General features: G+C 49.0%; 1 protein-coding gene across 2 annotated transcripts in view; it reads left to right on the forward strand.

Annotated features, from left to right (window-relative positions):
* The window catches only part of GSPT1 (G1 to S phase transition 1), a 673,262-nt gene that overhangs the window by 194,732 nt on the left and 456,871 nt on the right, over positions 1–21,659 (forward strand). For both annotated transcript variants that reach the window (XM_082261298.1, XM_082261299.1), the window contains one exon: positions 16,642–16,675. In XM_082261298.1, coding sequence (XP_082117424.1) covers positions 16,642–16,675 — 34 coding nt within the window. The remainder of the gene's footprint in view (positions 1–16,641; positions 16,676–21,659) is intronic.

A 21,659-nucleotide genomic window follows, 5' to 3' on the forward strand; every position in this document is an offset into this window, starting at 1 on the left:
ACAAGGAATTTTCCTTCTTCCTCCCAACGCAGCTAGTAGGGACAAAAAACGACTTTTCAGTCATAAGGGTTGGACTGGATCTTTTTTTCCCCAACAAAAAGAGTGACAACCTCCCCTTTCTCCCTCAACTCCCTGCAAACAGACTACAATCCAAAAACTGCTCTTATAGTCCTTCTAAAAACAACCCCTATACACATTCCCAAAAAGGCAAGGGAAAAACCTAGGATGCTTCAAAGGATTCAAAAACTGGGGGAAGTTTCTGGTACCCATACCAGCTCCAAAAAGCCGGTGTTTCCAAGGGCCTTGTTCCCACTTCCTAGTGGCATCAAGACCCATGGTAAAACACTACCAGATCAGAACTCAAAAGAATACAGGAAGCATCCCGGCCACTTCAGGGGGTCAACCCCTGACAGGAAAACTAAGGTCCTTCCAAAAATGCCTCTGGGCAAGAAGGATAAAAACCTTGCACAAGGAACCCATCTTCCTTCCACAGGCCAAGAACTCTCAGAAGTGGGAGTCCAACCATGTCAGAAGCAGACAGCGGCTATGTAAACCAGCCAATGTCTTCCCTCCTCGGATACCCTCTCCAGAAAGAATCCACAAATGGACCGGGTATCAAGGACGGAGTTTAATTCGGTCCATTCCCAGACCTCTCCAAAGAGCAGGATCCCTATCCCAGGAGGTGATGCCCATGGCTCGCCAGTGGCATCTACCAGTTCCCTCGGACCTTAGGTCCCAGAGTTTACTACAACATCAGTACCCAGAGTCCCGTCCTGTGACTCTCTGGGTACCGAAAGAAAACTGCTCAAGGCAAAGGGATGCTCAGAGTAATAGATACACTCTTACTGAGTAGAAAAACTGTCACCAGGAAAATCTACACTAAAATTTGGAAAAGATTCAGTACCTGGCAGAAACAAAAGAATTTTGCTTCTACCTCTACTCCAATTTAGAGTTTTTGCAGGATGGAGTAGATAAGGGTGTGGCAATTAACACCCTCAAGGTACAAATCGCAGCTCTTTCTGTTTTTCTAGACACCAGTTTGGCGAAAGATCCACTGGTTAAGAGATTTTTGTTAGCCAGGAGTAGAGTTACTCCTATTCTAAAAGATAGGTTCCCTCCCTGGAACCTAAATAAGGTCTTAGACATTATCTAAAGATCCTTTCGAACCGATAAAAGACATTTCTTTAAAGTTTCTATCCTTAAAAATAACCTTATTGTTAGCTATCACTACAGCCAGGAGAATAGGTGATTTACAGGCTCTGTCTATTAAAGAGCCTTTTATGTTGGTTTTCCCAGATAGGATAGTCCTAAAACCAGATCCCTTATGCTTAAGGTAGCATCCTCCTTTCATAGGTCGCAGGAGATAAATCTACCTTCCTTCTGTGATAGACCAGAAAATGACAAGGAAAGTACATTCCATTGTATTGATGTGAGCTCTTCTCACCTATCTAGAAAGAACAAAAGCTTTCAGGAGATCAAACCATCTACTGGTTCTTCACTCAGGGCCTAGGAAAGGTTTGCAGGCTTCAAAGCCTTCACTAGCAAGGTGGATTAGGCAAACAATTACCACTTGTTATGAATTGTCAGGCCTTCCTGCTCCAACCAAGATAAAAGCGCACTCAAGAGCCGTCGCCACATCCTGGGCTGAGAAGGCAGGAGCCTCGTGGGAACAAATCAGCATGGCAGCCACCTGATCCAGTCATGACACCTTTCTGAAACATTACTGCATTGACATACTGTCTCAACAAGACCTAGCCTTTGGCCGAAAAGTCTTGCAGGCAGTGGTCCCACCCTAAGGTAGGCAGGTCTCTATTATCCTCTCATGTTGGGCCGTCCTGGAAAGGTGAGGAGAGAAAACCTACCGTTAGTTCACCGGTAACGGTCTTTTCTTACGAGCCTTTCCAGGACAGCCCGCCTACCCACCCTATTTAAAGGGGTGCATAATGTTATGCATGACTGTAGGTGATAAATACCTATAATATTGTCTAAAACATTTCCCTCAATTAAATTTCGGTTGTTGGAAGTTACTCTATTACAACTGGGGCTAGAGGGGAAGGGTGGGGCCTTTTAAATGTGCTTAATTGATTGTTTCCGGTAGGGAGGAGCCTATCATCTCTCATGGTGGACCGTCCTGGAAAGGCTCGTAAGAAAAGACTGTTACCGGTGAACTAACGGTAGGTTTTCTCTGATGTCCATCGACAAACGCAGTGTCCACCCCTTTTTTTGGGGTTGGTTCTGTTGTCTTCACTGCTTTTAAACTAAACTAATGTGCTGGTTTGTGCACTGGGGGTTTGTCTGGAGGGGCAGCCCCCTGGGTGTGTATTCAAATTTCTCTTTCGTCCACCGATGGACGTAGCTGCTGCTTATTCATAGACGGTTGGGTAATAATCCCCTCCCACTAGGAATGACAAGGCAGAGCAAAATGCTTTGACACGCCCTGGAGGCAGTACCCCCAGGCTATTACACTCGGCCTCACGGCTGCATTTCCAGTTTTAGCTGCCTGGTCTTAGGAGTGGTCAAACAGTTCCCTGCTGGGACGTTTGTTTCCCTGCTGGAACTTTTTTTTTCTCTTAGATTTTTTTTATTTTTGACGTTGCTGACTCCGGTTCCTGATGTATCTGTCGGCTGGGTTTCGGACTGGCTATACGAAAACCTTACGGTCTCTCAGTTTGTGCCAGCGAGCTCTTGCAGACTGTAGCTCCACGCTGGGTCACCATAGCAACTATAGTCAAATGGACGGGGACTGGCCTACGGTGACTTTCCGCCGAAACGCACACACCTGGCATGCCAGTGTCGCAGCGTGCCCTTTGATCGACAGTGCCCTCACTGCGGTGCGAAGGCAGTCTGTCAGGTGGGGGACGCCCATCCTCAGCAGCGTGGTCAGGTAAGTTCAGTCCCCCCCCCCCGTCTGGTTAGGGGGCCTGGGGTGGACGCGGGCGCCTTCCAAGGTGAGTAGGTCTTAGGTACCCACTCCGCATTTCACCCCCCTCGCTATGATGGGTCGCCTGGGACCTTCCGCTCCTACCATGACCCCCCTACCCTGACTTGGGGGCCCCGGGACACTTTTAGTGGGGGTCCCCCCTGTATGTGTGTCATCTGAAGATGCTGGGCAGGGTAGTGGGGGGGGGGGGGTGTTGTGGTTGCACTTTTCCACTGCGGGGGGGGGGGGGTATTCACCATGGAAGACCTCCGCCAGGACCCCGGGCCTATGTCTAGGTGGACCTTATTGAGCACGAAAGCGCATGTGCGGCGGCATGTGGTTATGAGTAAGCGACCTACAGCGTCAAACGCGTCAACCAGGCACGTCTGTTTGCACACTGTCTGTCTACTTTATACATGAGGAATAAAGAAACTTTTTTGATTTCATCATATACCTTGAGTGCGGTCTCAAATTTTGGATTTCTTCAGTTCTCGGATGACGGATCTGACCTGCACCGGGTTTGGAATATACACCTGAGCGTCTTTTCCCTTCTCATTGCTTCGGCGGCGTGTGGTGCCATTTTCTTGTGATCTGGCGCCCTTATCACAGGTCCCAGCAACCTGTGGATTGTCTCTGCTTGAAGCCGGCGGCCATTTTGCCGGAGACCGGGGACGTGCAGAGCGCGGGAAGCTACTGCCTCTGGTGGGCGCGGAAGCGATGGGCGTTTTTCACACTGCCGCGCTGTGAAGACATGCTGCTCCTGGTGTAACTAGCAGTGCTATTGCTGGCCTTACTGCTGCATTTTCAGGGGGGGTTTAAGGCCTCGTGGGGGTTTCAGGATTCCCTGGTGTTTTCTGTGTGCAATGGTCGCCACTTGAAGGCGCGGTATGCGCGCGGGGGGGGGGGGGGCGTGGACTTGCTGGAACCTGTTGTGCATTTCAGATTTTTCTGCTACAGGATCACTCCTGCCAGGAAGTGTTTATTGCTTAACCCCATGCAGTGCAGGTTCCAGCGTTTCCACGTATCCCTATCTGCTCCGTGTAGTGCTCACATAGGCCATATTTAGAACATGGACTCCTCAGGTTTATCTGCGACCCCTGATGCATCTTTGGGGCCAGCATCTGATACTCATGATGTGTCTCTATTATCTGTCATGCAAGAAATATCCAGGAAAATGGACAAGGTCATTGCAGCAGCATTTTCCAAGAAACTCCCTCGCTCCTCGCCTGTCTCCTCGCAGGCCTCGGTTTCTGAGGCTGACGTAGTCGCTGGCGGTGCAGACCCTTTTCTGGAGGATGCGTCTCCGCATTCAGATGTTTCTGACGCGGAGGAGGAGGTTTCTACATCCGCCTTACACAGGAAAAGGCGATGGTGGATGCTCTAATATACTCGGTGAGGGACACCCTTAAACTCACGGATGTGATTTCTAAGTCGCAAGGGGACTCGGTTTCCTTTGGGTCCGTTAGGGCCAAAAAATCGGCGAGGGTTTTTCCCTGATAAAAGAAAGGAATTGGCAGCACTCCAGGTTGAGTCAAAATCCAGATTTCATTAGTAATGATTAAGCACACAGTGTGTGAAACACGTTTACCTTGTCACGATTGTCCTATTTGGATGTCCAGTCAATAAATCTGGATTTTGACTCAACCTGGAGTGCTGCCAATTCCTTTCTTTTATCAGGTTTTCACGGAGGCGAGCCGGGCATGCACGTGTGAGTCATCAGGCGATTACACCACCTGGAGCAGTGAGTCCTTGTCTCTTCGAGGGTTTTTCCCTGCCCAGACATTTTATCCACCTTGGTGGAAGATCAGCGGCAGTGACCTAATCGCAGGACTGTGATTCTCAAATGCTTGGCTAGACGCTATCCGCTTGAGGAAGGGATCTTGTGCAAATGGACGGTTCCTCCTCAGGTGGACCCCCAGATATGTGGTATTCACAAGCCCATGGTTTTACTCGTCTGTCGGATCCAGCTGTTAGACGTATTAAAGGTCTTATCTCGCCACCTGTATACGGTAGTGGGATCTATTCTCATGCCTGCCGTGGTTACCATTCTGGTTTCTCAGACTGTTTGAATGGGTGAAGGCCCTGAGAGAGGCGCTGATGGTCACTCGGTTGCCGTCGGCTACGCTGGAACTTACGGATCAATTATCACAGACTCTGCAATTTGTTTGCGATGCTAACCCGGATGTTCTCCCGCTTGCGGCCAGGGCGTTAGTGGTTAGCGTGCTTATCAGACGTGTGATCTGGTTAAAGGCTTCTAAGAAAATTTTGGATGATCTCCCATTTCAGGGTGATCACCTTTTTGGTTCTTCTTTGGATGAAATGATCAAGATGGTTATTGGGGGTAAGAGCACGCTCCTTCCCCATTTATCTAAGCACAAGGCCCTTTCGCGTTAGCGGGGTCCTTCCTTTACTGCCCAGAAGCGTCTTTTTCGTGCGCCCAGGTCGCAGCAAACCAAACAGACTTCCGGTGGTAGAGGAACAGGAAAACGATGGGCTGGGAAGCTGAAATCTTCCGGCTCCAGCGCCCCTAAACAGACCCCATCTGCCTGAAGGGGTGCCCCCACCAGTTTTTGGGGTGGGGTGACGTCTCCCTTTCTGTCCGAATCCCTGGACCTGTCTGTTGCACGACAGGTGGGTTCACAAGGTGATTCAGTCCGGGTACAAGATAGTTTTGTTCCCGTCCTCCGGACAGGTTTTTTCCATCCAATCTTCAACTGTCCTCAGACCGTCTTGCCGGGTTGCAGGATGCAATTCGGGATGTGCTGTCACAAGGTTTGATTGTCCCAGTTCCTTATCAGAAACTCCTTCGAGGTTTTTTATTTAAACCTGTTTACTGTTCCCCGGAAGGAGTGCAAATTGCGTCCAATCCTGGACATCAGACGGTTAAACCATTTGTGCGCGTCCAGAGGTTTCGCATGGAGTCCTTGCGTTTCGGTGGTGGCGTTCCTGCATCAGGGGGACCTGTTGGCTTCGATCGATATCAAACATGCCTCTCTCCATGTTCCCATTTGTCAGGCCCATCAACGGTTCCTCAGTTTCGCGGTGGGCCAGGACCATTTTCAATTTGTAGCATTGCTGTTTGGGCTTGCTTCTGCTCCCAGGGTCTTCACCAAGGTGTTAGCCCCTATACTGGCTTTACTTGGGCAGAGAGGCGCAGCCATTCTGGGTTAACTGGAAAATCCCCTGCTCCGAGCAGATTCTGCTGTGCAATTGGAACGGGATCTGGAGGTGACCCTTCAATCTCTACAGCAGTTCGGTTGGACTCTCAACCTTCAGAAATCTGCACTGGTTCCATCGACCAGACTGGAGTACCTGGGCGTGATCCTGGACTCAACTGCGGCAAAGGTGTTTGTTCTGCGACGTTGCAGGAGGCGCTTCTGTCTCTGGCTTGCGATCTGGTGTCTCTTCGGTCATCTATGCATTTGCTGGGCCTGATGGTGTCCTCTTTCTAGGCCGTTGCCCTATGCTTAGGCCCACACGAGACTTCTACAACAGGAGATTCTTATCAAATGGGACAAGGACCCCGCGTCCCTGGATGGCCTGGTTCGCCTGAGTCAGAGCTCCAGGGATTCCCTGCATTGGTGGCTCAGCTCTCCGAACTCTTCTCCACAGGAAATCTTTCCAGTGTTGTGACGGTAGTGACGTCAGACGCCTGTCTGACCGGTTGGGGGGGTGGGGCGGGAGGCTGTGCTGGGCACTCTGACCATTCAAGGTACCTGGATGATGGAGGAATCCAATATTCCGATCAACGTTTTGGAACTGAGGACAATCAAGTTAAGCCTGCTCTATTGGACAGATGCTCTCTGGGGGTGTCCTGTCCGGGTCAAGTCAGACAATGTCACGGACGTGGCATATGTCAATCATCAAGGGGGCACCAGGAGTGCCCTGGCGGCTTTTGAGGTTGCCAAAATTCTGAGCTGGGTAGAGTCTTAAGCCCCGTACACACGTACGGATCGTCGTCATACAAACGTTCGTCTTTTCTCCCCGGGATGTCGGTGTCTGTTGAAAAGTGCAAAGACAGCACAAGGACAGCACAAGAATTTTGTCCGCTGACTGCAGAAGTGATGTCATGTAATGGTTAACTTTCCCTGTTTTTTATTTTCTGAGCATGCCCAGTTTTGCAAATCTGCGATCTGTCGGCTGATTTCTGTACTGACAGGCGAACAATCGTCCGTTCTGGTGTCCGCAGACAAAAATTTTCATGTTTGCAAGAAAGACTCTTATCCGCGGATTGTGCGCAGACAGCTGTCGGAGGCACCATACTAACACGCGTACAATCGGCAGATCTTTCATCCGCCGACGTTTGTATGACGATGATCCGTACGTGTGTACGGGGCTTTACGTTCCGGACCTGTCCGCCGTGTACATTCCCGGCGTAGACAACTGGCAGGCGGATTACCTGAGTCGTCAGACCCGGGATCAGGGAGAGTGGTCTTTGCTTTCGCAAGTGTTTCACCAGTTGTGTCTCCGGTGGGGAACCCTGGATGTGGATTTGTTTGCCTACAGGCAAAACAGAAATGTTCCAAAGTTTGTGGCTCTGTCCAGAGATCCTCTGGCCGAGGTCGTGGACGCCCTTGTGGCTCCCTGGAGGCAGTACAGGCTCCTTTATGCATTTCCTCCGCTGAAACTCTGGCCTCGTCTCCTCCGCAGGGTCAAGCTGGAGGGGATTTCGATGATTCTGGTGGCACCAGATTGGCCCCGGAGATCCTGGTATGCCGATGTGGTTCGGCTACGGGTGGCAGGTCCGTGGGCACTTCCTCTGCGTGAAGATCTTCTGTCGCAGGGTCCCATCTTCCATCCTGCTTTACGGTCGATGGCTTTAACGGCTTGGCTGTTGAGAGCAAGGTGTTGAAGGACTGGGGTCTGTCCGACTCTGTGATTCCCTACCTTACTCAAGGCCAGGAAGTCCACTTCACGGAAGATCTATCACCGTACGTGGAAAGTGTACATTTGCTTGGTGTGAGGCATCCCACCGTCATCTTAGATCCTTTGCTGTCGGCAGGATCCTGGCTTTTTTGCAGAAAGGGGTTGACCAACGCTTTAAGTGTCAGGTCTCTGCCTTGGCTGTGTATTTCCAGCATCCATTGGCTGCTCGCTCTTTGGTTCGTACCTTTCTTTAGGGGGTTCGGCATTTTCCTTCCCCCAGAAGGTCCCCGGTGCCTCCTTGGGACCTTAATTTGGTTCTGTTGGTTCTTCAGCATCCTCCTTTTGAGAACGTTCGGCACATTTCATTGCTTGACTTGTCGCAGAAGGTTGCCTTCCTAGTGGCTGTCACCTCTGCTTGTAGGGTGTCTGAACTGTCTTGCCGGTTCTCCTTATCTGGTGATCCATAGTTATAAGGTGGTGTTGCAACCTAATCTGTCATTCCTGCCTAAGATTGTTTCTGATTTTCATCTGAATGAAGACATAGTGCTCCTGTCACTCTGTCCAAAACCTTCCCAACCCAAGGAAATTGCTTTGCATTACTTCGATGTGGTTCGGGCGATACAAGTGTATCTGGAGGTTACTGAGTCCTTTCGTCGGGTCGGACTCTGTCTGTGAATACAGATGGACCCGGAAGGGTCAGGCTGCGTCTGCAGCGACCATCTCTCGTTGGATCAGACAGATGGTGGTGCGGGCGAGGTTCTCTTAAGGGAAAGGTTCCGCGTTTCCCCGTCACTGCTCTCTCTACGCGGGCGTTGAGTGCCTCCTGGGCCTTCTGCCATCAATCGTCGTTGCTGCAGGTTTGTAAGGGGGCCACTTGGTCGTCCGTACACACATTCACCAAGTTTTACAGAGTGGATGTGCTGGCATCTCCAGATGCGTCCTTTGGCCGCAAGGTGCTGAAGGCTGCCGTGTGAGGAGCGATTTATTTTAGATCCTCCTTTGTTACTTTTGAACTGCAGTTACTTGTTGGGCTTCATGTTTTATTGTTGGCTGTTAGCCGTGGGAATTGCATTCCTTTTGGGTTTGTTTTTTTCCTTTCCCACCCCTCAGTGTTTGCTTTTGGACTTCCCAACCGTCTATGAATAAGCAGAAGCTACGTCCGTTGGTTGACGAAAGAAAATGGGATTTTTGTACTTACCGTAAAATCCATTTCTGAGTCCGACGGACGTAGCTCCCACCCCTCTGTTTTTATGAAGATTTTTTGGTTATTCTCCACTGCTTTCAACTAAACTGGAAATGCAGCCGTGAGGCTGCGAGTAATAGCCTGGGGGTACTGCCTCCTGGCGTGTCAAAGCCTTTTGCTCTGCCTGGTCACTCATAGTGGGGAGGGGCTTATTACCCAACCGTCTATGAATAAGCAGCAGCTACGTCCGTCTGACTCAGAGAAATGGATTTTACGGTAAGTACAAAAATCCCATTTCTCTTACGTCCTCTGACAGTCGCCGCCTCCTCTAAGTCATCACTGTTGGGTATTGTCTTCCTATCCGTAGGAATAGCTAGGCATATAGACTTAGTCCAAAGACAAAAGGCGTTAGCATATACACACCCATGGGGGCTGTCCCATCTGGTCAATACCCCCCCTGCATCACCACTCCCAACTCAGTTTTAATCTGCCTAGCGTCAGGAATAGTCAGGCTTCCCTTGTGCTGGGGCTTCAGTCTCAGCCTTCCTAATCTTTTATTTGATTTTCTTTAAAAATGTCAGTTTTTTCTTTTACTAGCTGTTTATATTGTCAGCTTCTAGTGTTAGCCTTCTCTTCTGATGAAGATGGATCATGCGGTGCTGGGATTCGGACTGGCCGCCCTGGTTCTCCAGAGCAAAAGGGTCAGATGGACCCCCAGCCCGCCATCGAGCGTTCAGCTACGGTTCGCCCTGGCATTACGAACGACCCATCCCTGTTCGCTACAGGGATGCAGCCGTGAGGTGGTTACCTCACAGGACTCGTCTGCTGTGCTGCAGCGTCATGTCCCTGGCTCACGGAACTCCCTGTCAGATGAGGACAGAGGTTTTTCCGTGCATGGAGGCTCCCCACGCCATCTGGTACAGGTAAGTACTTTTCTGTGTGGGGCCTCTGTTTGGGGTGGCAGTCTGTGTTGCTGTGTGTTCCCCGTGTTTGTGCCTGTGTGACTCCCTGTGCAATCCCTGCGGGGTTCGCTTGTGCAGATCTGTATGCCTGGGGGTCCCTGTGTCACCTTGGTGCACTGTTGGGGGTGCAGACGTTTGTGCGGCGACCGCAGCGATGCATTTTCGCGCGGTCCGCCATCTTTACTATAGGCACACATGTATAGCTCCTCTGGGGCGATCATGCATGTCATTTTGGCGCCATCCGCCACCATTTTGTGGGCGGTGGAACGATCGGTCCGGCCGCATGTCAGCAGCCATTTTGGCGTAGCCTCCAATGCATCCCTATGGGTCTTTTTCCCGGTGTCTGGCATATAGCCCAGCCCTCTCCAGCAGCACTTCCTTTCCATCAGCAGCAAGGACACTGGTAGCAACGCTCTGCGGGCTCGGCAGGTTATCACTCTCAATTTCCCTCTGTATTTCGCTTCTGGCTTAGTTTCTTTTCTCCTTTGGGGGTCTTTCATCACTGTAGCAGTAGCGGTGGGCTGCGCACACCGCAGCGCTCTTAAAGGGGACAGTACACCGTTTTGGCACTGTAGTTTGTTCTGATAACTTGAGCCATGGATTCTCAGGAAAGCAAGTTTCCTCCAGCTTTAGTGGGGGGCCCCAGTTCTCCTGTGGCTCCGCTGTGACCCGATCTGGCTGCTGTAGTAGCGACTTTGGCAAATATGGAAATGCTGATGTCTGAACGGGCTGCGAGAAAGAGGCCCAGGTTGTCTCTCTCTTCTGATTCAGATGGGGATATGGCTGCTGCTGCTGCGAGCGTGCCCTTTTCAGGGTCCCGCTCATCCTTAGACCCCCCAGGGTCTGAGGGGGAGGCTGACATAGAGGGTGTTGATACATCCTCCCCAGGGTCACCTGAAGAACGGGCGTCCGTGGATGAGTTAATGGTTTCTGTTAAACCTCGCATTTGGAGGATGAGCCCAGTCCTCCGGGCGTTGTGTCCTCATTTGGGGCGCACAGGACCCGCAAGTCTGCGCAGGTTTTTCCCCTGCCCAGCGGAATTCCATTACACTGTTAATTAAATGTGGCACACGTTAAAACGTCCATTCCTGGTACCTAGTTGGTTCAAATTGCTTTATCCTTTTGCGCCGGCTACGGAATCACGATGGTGTGTGCCTCCACAGGTGGACCACACTGTGGCCGTGTTGAACAAGGCTACCTTGGTTCCTACTGAGGATACCCCGGTTTTCCGGGATCCCACGGACCGGCGGTTGGAGTCTCTAGCCCGCCATTCCTATACGGTGGCGGGTTCGTTGCTCAAACCCGTTTTCGCGTCCGTTCTGGTGGCTCAGGCGGTGACTGATTGGACTAAGATGCTTAGGGGCAATCTCGTGTCTGATGACGTGCCGCCTGCCCGGCTGGCAATGGTGGATCAGATCCACCAAGGAGTCATGTATTTGTGTGATGCAGCCTTGAATGAGGCCCCCTTGGTGGCTCGCCTCTCTAATGTCGCGGTACTTAACCGGCGACTGATATGGCTGAAGAGCTGGTCGGCCGACCAGTCCTCAAGGAAAAATGTTGCTTATTTTCCCTATGCTGGCTCTCGCCTTTTTGGCGAGGTGTTGGACACCCTGGTGAAAGGTGTCACGGGGGGCAAGAGCACTATGCTGCCCCAGAACCCGAAGATCAAGTCTTTCCGACTCAAGCGGGGTTTCTGCGCCTAGATCCAATCGGGGGTCCTTTCGGAACCAATCCAAGGGCAAGCCCTTCAAGGGTCAGGGCAACCAGAAGAAGCCCTGGGCGGGTTAGCAGAAGGCCGGCAATGCCGGCTCGGCGGGACAATCCGCCTCTGCCTGAAGGGGCGCCCTCACCGGTTTCAGGGGTGGGGGGACGTTTGCGCGGTTTCCTCCAACCTTGGCTGTTCCGGATATCGGACAGGTGGGTTCAGGAAATCGTTCGATCAGGTTACAAGATCAAATTCTTTTCCCGGCCGGCGGACAGATTCTTTCCCTCCAATCTCCATCTGCTTCCGGGGCGTCTGCAGGACTTGCATCAAGCGGTGCAGGACCTGCTTGCTCAGGGAGTGATTGTCCCGGTGCCTCATCGGGACAGGTTTCTGGGGTTTTATTTGAATCTGTTCACTGTGCCCAGGAAGGAGGGCAAAGTGCGTTCTATTCTGGACCTGAAAGCGCTGAACCGCTTCGTGCGTGTTCGGAAGTTTCAAATGGAGTCTCTCCGTTTGGTTGTGGCCTCCTTGAGTCCAGGAGAATTCCTGGCTTCGATGGATCTGAAGGATGCGTACCTGCACATCCCCATTTTCGAGGGTCATCAGCGGTACCTTCGGTTTGCTATCGCAGAGGACCACTACCTTTCGGTCTCGCTTCGGCACCAAGGGTGTTTACCAAGGTGTTGGCGCCGGTCCTGGGCCTGCTGCGGGCCCAGGGCATTGTGGTCCTGGGGTACCTGGACGATCTGCTTCTGAGATCGCGTGCCAGCCAGGACCTTGTGCGCGATCTGTCCATCATGGTACAGACGCTCCAGGAGTTCAGATGGACCATCAACGTTCAAAAATCAGCGTTGTCTCCATCGCTTCGCCTTCCCTATCTGGGAATGGTTCTGGACTCTGCTCGGGTAAAGGTGTTCTTCCTGGAGGACAAGCTCCGGACTTTGCGGGACGAACTCAGGTCCCTCAGGGACAATCCGTCCTCGTCACTCAGGACCTGCATGCGGGGCCTGGGGTTGATGGTGTCGGCCTTCGAGGCGATTCCCTTTGCCCAGTTCCACACGCGGGCTCTCCAGACGGAGATCCTGGCCAGGTGGGACAGACTACCTCAGTCCTTGGATCTGGATGTCTCCTTGAGTCGCCAGACCAGATTGGCTCTTCTATGGTGGATCCAGTCCCCATCAGTGGCGGAAGGCAAGTCCTTCCGTCCGTTGGTGTGGACAGTGGTTACCACGGACACCAGCCTGTCGGGCTGGGGTGGAGTCCTGGGCATCCTGTCTGCCCAGGGCACTTGGTCAGAGGAGTCCTCCCTCCCGATAATGATGTGCTGGAACTACGAGCGATGAAATTCTCTCTTCCAGTGGTCGGACCGTCTCCGGGGCCTGCCTGTTCGCATACAGACGGACAATGCTACCGCGGTGGCTTACATCAACCACCAGGGGGGCACCAGGAGTGCTCGAGCGGCCCGGGAGGTGACCGACATTCTGTCTTGGGCCGAGACTAATGTCCCGGCGATCTCAGCAGTTCACATTCCGGGTGTGGAAAATTGGCAGGCCGACTATCTGAGCCGCCTGACCCTGGACCAGGGGGAATGGTCCCTACACCCGGAGGTCTTTCAGATGCTGTGTGCGAGGTGGGGATCCCCAGACGTGGATCTGTTCGCATCCCGGCTAAATCGAAAGGTGGAAAGATTTGTGGCAAGAACTCGCGATCCGTTGGCGGACGCCTCGGATGCGTTAGTGGACCCTTGGCATCAGTATCGTCTGATGTACGCCTTTCCTCCGATTCAGTTACTATCCCGGTTCCTTCGCAGGTTGGACTCGGAACCGCACATGGTGATTCTGGTGGCGCCGGACTGGCCTCGCCGGTCCTGGTACGCCGACGTTGTTCACCTGGCAGTGGCGCCTCCGTGGCATCTACCTCTGCGGGAAGATCTCCTGTCTCAAGGTCCGATCTTCCATCCTGCTTTACAGTCGCTGGCTTTAACGGCTTGGCTGTTGAGACCCATGTCTTGAAGGACAAGGGTCTATCCCCTGAGGTTATCCCTACCCTAATCAAGGCTAGGAAATCCTCCTCCTGGTAAGATCTATTACTGTACCTGGAAAGCCTATTTCACCTGGTGTGAGTCCAGGGGGTTCTCCCCTCGTTCTTACTCGGTGTCAAGAATCTTGGCTTTTCTCCAGTCTGGAGTGGATCAGCGCCTGGCGCTGGCCACGATAAAGGGCCAGGTGTCTGCACTGGCTGTCCTTTTCCAACGCCCTGTGGCGTCTCATTCCTTGGTGCGCACCTTCATTCGAGGTGTGCGACATCTGGCTCCTCCCAGGAAGGAGCCTTTACCTCCATGGGACTTGAACTTGGTTCTGTCCGCGTTACAGCGTGCTCCCTTTGAAAACATCAGGGAGATATCGTTGCCTCTGCTGTCGAAAAAGGTTGCTTTTCTGGTGGCGATCACTTCAGCTCGCAGAGTGTCGGAGCTGGCGGCGTTGTCTTGCCGCTCCCCTTACTTGATAATTCACAAGGATAAAGGTGGTTTTTTCGACCACCCCCATCCTTCCTTTCCAAGGTGATCTCTGAATTTCACCTTAATGAGGACATTGTCCTGCCTTCGCTTTGTACAAAGCCTAAACATCCAAAGGAGATTGCCTTGCATTCCTTGGATGTTGTCAGCGCGATCAGGGTTTACCTGTCTACGGAATCCTTTCGGAAGACTGATTCCCTCTTTGTCCTTCCTGAGGGATCTCGGAAGGGCATGGCTGCATTCGCAGCGACTATTGCCAAATGGATCAGACAGACCATTGAGCAGACTTATGCCTTGAAGGAACGGGTTCCGCCCTTCCCGGTTAAGGCGCACTCTACCAGGTCTTTGAGTGCATCTTGGGCCTATTGGCATCGGGCCTCGGTGGCCCAGGTGTGCAAGGCGGCGACTTGGTCGTCGGTGCACACCTTTTCCAAGTTCTACAAAGTAGACGTTCTGGCATCAGCTGATGCTTCTTTTGGCCGCAAAGTTCTCAGTGCGGCAGTGCCATGATGGACCCTTAAATTTTTTTCTGGGTCCCTGGCTGTTGGCATTTGCTTTCCTGGGCTGTTGCTCCTGTTGAGCATTGTTTTTTCTGTTGCCCAGTTGGTTCTCTTATGGTGCGTGTAAGATTCCTTTCTCTGATGTGGGTACTGCGTTGCCTTTTCTACGGTTGCGTTTCCCACCCCTCATGTCTATACTGCTTTGGGACATCCCAACAGTGATGACTTAGAGGAGGCGGCGACTGTCGGAGGACGTAAGAGAAAACGGAATTTTTGTAAAATCTTACCTGTAACATTCCTTTCTCGGAGTCCTCCGACAGTCGCCGTCCCCGCCCCTCTTTTGGGGTTCTTATTACCTACTGCTATGCTACCAAACTGAGTTGGGAGTGGTGATGCAGGGAGGGTTTTGACCAGATGGGACAGCCCCCATGGGTGTGTATATGCTAATGCCTTTTGTCTTTGGACTAAGTCTATATGCCTAGCTATTCCTACGGATAGGAAGACAATACCCAACAGTGATGACTTAGAGGAGGCGGCGACTGTCGGAGGGCTCAGAGAAAGGAATTTTACAGGTAAGATTTTACAAAAATTCAGTTTTTTTCCTGCCTTGACTACTCCTGATGGGAGGAGCATAAACCCACTCAGCTCATGGAAATGAGGCTGCGTCTGTCGATGGACATCAGAGAAAAAGGTTTTATGGTAAGATCTTACAAAACTTTTTTTTTTTTTTTTTTTCAACCTAGTGGGCTGAACGAAAAAAAAACGGCTCATGTTGAATCCTCTGAACAATCCTATGTTAGTACAGCAAACTCCTCTGCCATTCTATTGTGTTCTGGCTGGGGGACAGCGGAGAGCTTTGAGTGGGAGCTGATCGGCAGATGTTTTTTGGTCATGCCCCTTAGACAGAAGCTAACTGAACCGGCTGCAGTACACATGGGATGAATGTCGGCAGGTTTATATTGGACAAGTGTGAACAGGCCTTTAGAAAAATAAAAAATTCTCCCTATTGGAAGATTTTTCCTTCTTGCTATTGAGAACTAAAATTGTGGGGACTTTTTTTTTCCATTCCATTTTTTTTTTCATTGATAGTCACCTGGACAACTAGAGTAATCCTATATAGGTACACAGCAATAAAAACCCAATAGGGATTTCTAACTGTTACGGTTTTCAAAGTGCTTAAAATTCGCTGTAGATTTACTGCAAGTTTAAGAATGGTGTGGGGCCTGCAGAAATCAACCAGACCACTGCTTTCTTGCAGTCAGCTGCTATACTCTGAACCTCTGTGGTATGATATAAATTTAAGGTTACCTACACTACCAGATTTATCATCCAGATGCCACAGCTGCATTTAATTGAAGTATCCAATGAAAATATCAGTCATCCTGGTCTTTCTCTTCACACTGAGGGCATTTCCGTGGCAACTTGGGGGCGATTTGACAGACATTTGTGCGGGTTCATGCACAGATGTCTATTGAAATCGCCCCTAAAGTCGCCAAAAGTAGTGCAGGAACTGTTTTTGGGAATCTGCGCGTTACCGCAAAGTTGGCGTCGAACCGATTCGGATAGTGCCGTTGCCGGGCAATAGGCTCCAATTTAGCATGCAATTTGACATGTCAAATCGGTCCAATGTGAACTGGGGTTGAAACCCCATTTAACCCCCTTTCACGTTGGTGCTTTTGACAAATCAAATTGCATGCCAGATCACAGCCTTTTGCCAGCAATGGAACATCTGAATCAGTTCGATGCCAACTCTGCGGCACCACACTGGCTTAAAGTAGTTCCTGCTCTACTTTTGGCAACTTCAGGGGCGGTTTCAATAGACATCTGTGCATGAACCCACACAGATGTCTTTAAAATCACCCCCCAAACTCGCGTTTTCAAACCCACTTCCAATGTGAACGAGGATTTAAGGGCTGTTATTTTGAAAATGTTTTTGATAGTTTTTGCTGAAATATGCCCTTTTTCTAATTGATTTTTTTTTTTTAATTAGATGCTGGAAAATCAACAATCGGTGGACAAATTATGTAAGTAGAGAAGACCTTTTTGAGAGATTTGTTTTCTTTGTTAATAAAATGTTTTGGTTGCATGTTTATTCAATTATTAGAGGAACCCATCTTATCCTGTAGGAACCTGCTCACTTTGGTTAAACACCACTCTTACCAGGCAGGACAATATCTTGGGCAAAATTGGCAGGGCTTTGGATAATCAAACTATTAAAAGCTCATTGCTGTATTTAAAATACAAATGAGCCTTTATAAACCAATCCACTTAGTTAAAAATAGAGATGCAATACAGAATATCTCTATATATGCGTGTGTGTATATATGTGTGTGTGTATATATATATATGTATGCATGTTGCCGATTGAAGATAAAGCTGCTGAAAATACATGCGATTATTTCACAATTTTACCCGTGTATTTGTCGGGATTTTACTGTGCTTATGTTGTGTTTTTCATATGTTATGTGACTCTAAAACAGCATCAAAACTGTAGCGGGTGCGTTGATGTGTTCTTGCTGCATTTTTCGTGCAGTGAAGACATACATAGAATTTAAGGCCTCTTTCACACTGCTTTTTAGCAAAATCGTTTTTACATCGGTTTTGTTTCAGATGTTTCCTGAGCATTTTTGGGCCGCCTGCACCTGTCAAAAATGGATGTATCTTAAAAACGCACCTAAAATGCAAATCTCAGGTGTGTTTTTACCACAATTTCCATCAATTTCTAATGGGAAGCTGCGGTTTTTGCAGTTTTCAAAACCACACCAAAGATTCAGCATATACAACTTTTTTTAAAACGCACTGCACCCACAGCGCAGTGGTGTGAAAAGTCCCATAGACTTTAACCACTTTACCACTGGAGGATTTTGCTGTCTTATGTCCATACCACTTTTTGTGCTTCGGCACTGTGCGACTTTAACTGACAATTGTGCGGTCATGCAATGTGGTACCCAAAAGAAATTTACATCCTTTTTTCCCCACAGAGCTTTCTTTTGGTGGTATTGGATCACCTCTGCGCTTTTTATTTTTGGCGATATTAATAAAAAAAGAGCGAAAATTTTGCGAAAAAAAAAATGACATTTTCAACTTTGTCTTTTAAAAAATATCCAATATACTCAATTTATGTCATTATTTTTGGCCAAAATATATTTAGCTACATCTTTGACAAAAAAAAATTCAATGAGCGTATTTTTATTGGTTTGCGCAAAAGATATAGCGTCTACAAACTATGGTGTAAATACTGAAATTTACGCAGCTTTAATTTCTGACTGCCTAGCTCATTTCATGAAGTGCTAAAATGGCAGGGCAGTACAAGACCCCCCCAAATTACCACTTTTTGGAAAGTAGACATCCTAAGGAATGTTCTGAGAGGCATGTTGAGCCCATTGAATATTTCATTTCTTTTGTCACAGGTGTTTGAAAAATGACTAACAAAAAACATTTTTTTTTTTTTTTTTTTTTTTTACACAAAGTTGTCATTGAAATGATATATTGCTCACACATGCAATAGGTATATGTGTAATTACACCCCAAAATATATTCTGCTGCTTCTCCTGAGTACAGGGATACCACATATGTGAGACTTTTTGGGAGCCTAGCTGTGTATGGGACCTCGAAAACCAATCCCCACCATCAGAATTTCAAAGGGCGTACATTTTTCATTGCATATTCTCACTACCTATAACAGTTTAGGAGGCCCTGAAATGTCAAGATATCACCAAACCCCCCCAAATGACCCCATTTTGGAAAGTAGACACCCCAAGCTGTTTGCTGAGAGGCATGTTGAGTCCATGGAATATTTTATATTTTGCCACAAGTTTTGGGAAAATTACAATTTTTAATTTTTTTTGTTTTAACACAAAGTTGTCACTAAAGGATAAATTTCTCACACATGACATGGGTATATGTGGAATGACACCCCAAAATACATTCTGCCGCTTCTCCGGAGTATGGGGATACCCCATGTGTGAGACTTTTTGGGAGCCTAGCTGTGTACGGGACCCCGAAAATCAATCACCATCTTTAGGTTTTCTAATGGCGTAAATTTTTGATTTTACTCTCACTACCCATCACAGTTTCGGAGCCCCTGAAATTTCAAGATAGCACAAAACCTCCCCAAATGACCCCATTTTGCAAAGTAAGCTATTTGCTGAGAGGCATGGTGAGTCCATGGAATATTTTATATTTTTCCACAAGTTCCGGAAATATATTATTTGTTGTTTTTTTACACAGTTGTCACTAAATGATATATTTCTCACATGCCATGGGTATATAAGAAATTACACCCCAAAATACATTCTGCTGCTTCTCCTGAGTACAGGGATACCCCATGTGTGAGACTTTTTGGCAGTCTAGCAGAGTATAGGCCCCCCAAAATCATCACCACTTTCGGGGGGGGGGGAGGGGGTGGCTCAGTCCCCTCCCACTGCATGTAAAAGCAGTCTTGCGGCCAATTATCCGCTAGGATTGCTTTTACATGTAAGCCGACCGCTGGCTGTAAAAAACTATACCAAGATAATGCCTAAATCTGCAGGCATCATCCTGGTATAAACCACTCAGTCCAGCAACGTACCAGTACATTGCTGGTCCTTGTTTGGCATAGTGTAGGTTTTTTTTTTTTTTCTTTTTTCATGCAGCCTGTGGGCTGAACGAAAAAAAAAAACACCCAAACATCCACCCACTTAATTTAATGATGGGTATACACGACACTAGCCACGTATAACAAAATAGGATTTTAACTGCAGTGCTGAAATCAGAAAATAACCACAACTGCCAGCAAAGGTATCCATATATGCTGAGCGCAAACGCTGTTTGTGTCAGAATATATAAAATCAATGCTGTGCCAGCTGACGAGTACCTGCAAGAGAAACGGGTCACAAAAGAATGAAAAACATAGTACATTAAAAGTACAGTAGGAAGTGCAGAAGAACATAAAAAAATGACTGACAACTATTTTTGGCTTTTATGTATTTTTTTTTTTCCTTCAAACGTTAGAGTTCCAGGTTCCAGTCTCTCAAAATGACGATAGACATTGAACATCTTTTGAGACCCTGTGTAAATGTGCCCTAAACTGTGCCGTGCTGTACCCTACGCTAATAATTCACTAGTGTGTGGTAGCGATGGAAACCGTCACCGTGGCAAAGACCAGGTCGGTCAGGACAGTCGGGACAATAATTCCGGGTGTCACAGAATCGCACGGTGCCACAAGCGCCAATTTTGAAATTGAAAGAGGTGTCTAAAAAGTGGCACGCTTGTATAGAAGTTGTCCACGTACAAGTGGTACCCCTTTCCGAATAAGGGTGACACCAAGTCCCAAACTATCTTGCCGCTGCTATCTTTTCCCTCGTAGACACGGAAATTAACTGTATAGCCTGTGGCCCTGTCACACAGCTTATACAGCTTGACCCCGTATCTGGCACGCTTGCTGGGGAGGTACTGTTTTATAGCAAGGCGGCCAGTAAACTTAATCAGGGACTCGTCAACGCAGACATCTTGTTGGGGGGTAAACAAGGCTGCGAACCGCTGATTGAAGTGGTCTACAAGGGGCCGAATTTTGTGGAGCAGATCATATGCAGGGTCTCCCCGAGGACGACCGAGTTCATTGTCGTTGAAATGCATTAACCAAAATATTTGTTCGTATCGAGCCCTGGACATAGCAACAGAGAACATGTACATTTGATGAATTAGGTCAGTGGACCAATATAACCACAATTGATTCTTTTTTGTAATGCCCGTGTTGAAGGAAAGGCCCAGAAAGATTTTAAACTCTGGAATCGTAATAGGATTCCAGGCGAATGGTCTGGCAAGGGGTGAATTTGGGTTGGCGGCGATGAATTGTTGAGCGTACAAATTTGATTGGTCCACAATAGATCTGAAAAGATCTTCAGTGAAAAACAGCTCAAAGTTTGGGATTAAAACCAGCTGTTTCCACTTGGATTCCGGGTTGGTCGGTGAATGGGGGAAGTACTGGTGCTGTGAAATCTGTGGGCTGCCAATTAGGATATGCCAGCGCTTCAGGGAGGACACTATGGGCTCTACGGGCCTGTCTTCAGATGCGCAGTGGCTGCGGGCCATGACTCGTGCTAGCCACCGCACCAGCTTCAACTGCACTTGGGTGACTCGCCACGTCACCAGGTGATACTGCAGTGCAGGTGATACTGTAGGTCCAGGGTGTACTAGGCCGCTCGTGCTTGCCAGATCACGAGAAGTGTGAGCGGCACTAGTACTGGCACTCTGCTGCATACGAGAAACTCCCGGTTCTTGCAACTCCAGAATGGGGTCGGGTACGCCTGACCTTAGCAGGGACCCCTCTGTCGGAGCTATCTGTCAGGGAGCCGCTGCTGTCATCTGGTTCGTATACTGACCCTGATTCTGCCAGTGAGGCTTCCCCATCGCTCCCATCTGACATGGTCAGCATACTGTAGACCTCTTCACCACTGTACCAACGTTTTGTCATTTTAGTAACTAAATTTACCGGTACAGTAGTGCGACTACTAGGTAATAAAAGCACCTGGTTGTCGAGGACTATTTGGTCGCTACAAAAAAAAACTGCTAGTGCTAGCAGAGATCAGGCCTGACTCTAACGCAGCGGTTTTGTGTGATTTGTGTTTTTTTGGAAGTGCCAGTAATCTATTGATTACTACACTTGCATGGGTAAGGTGGTCTGGGCAAGGGGGCTAAACGCAGGTGCTAGCAGGAATCAGTGCTGATTGTGCAAACACTGCGTTTTGGGAACACTAAATTATGGGGGCGCTAGTATAGTTCTGATCAGATATTGATCTGTTCAAACACTATACTAGTAATGGAGGTGTGTGTATGTGTGTTGGTGTACTTGACTCTAACTGATGCTAAGTAACGGTGGTGTAGTGGGACCCTGACGCTAACTAGCCTAAGTTGTCACCCGTGACTCTAATACAGTGATCGGTAATTACTGTATATAGTGAACACTGTGACAGGGCAGTGAAGTGGTTAACTGGGGGAGATCAAGGGGTTAAACCTTTTGTAGGGGAT

This window comes from Pelophylax lessonae, assembly GCF_965119305.1.
Source record: "Pelophylax lessonae genome assembly, chromosome: 6".
Lineage (NCBI taxonomy): Eukaryota > Metazoa > Chordata > Amphibia > Anura > Ranidae > Pelophylax > Pelophylax lessonae.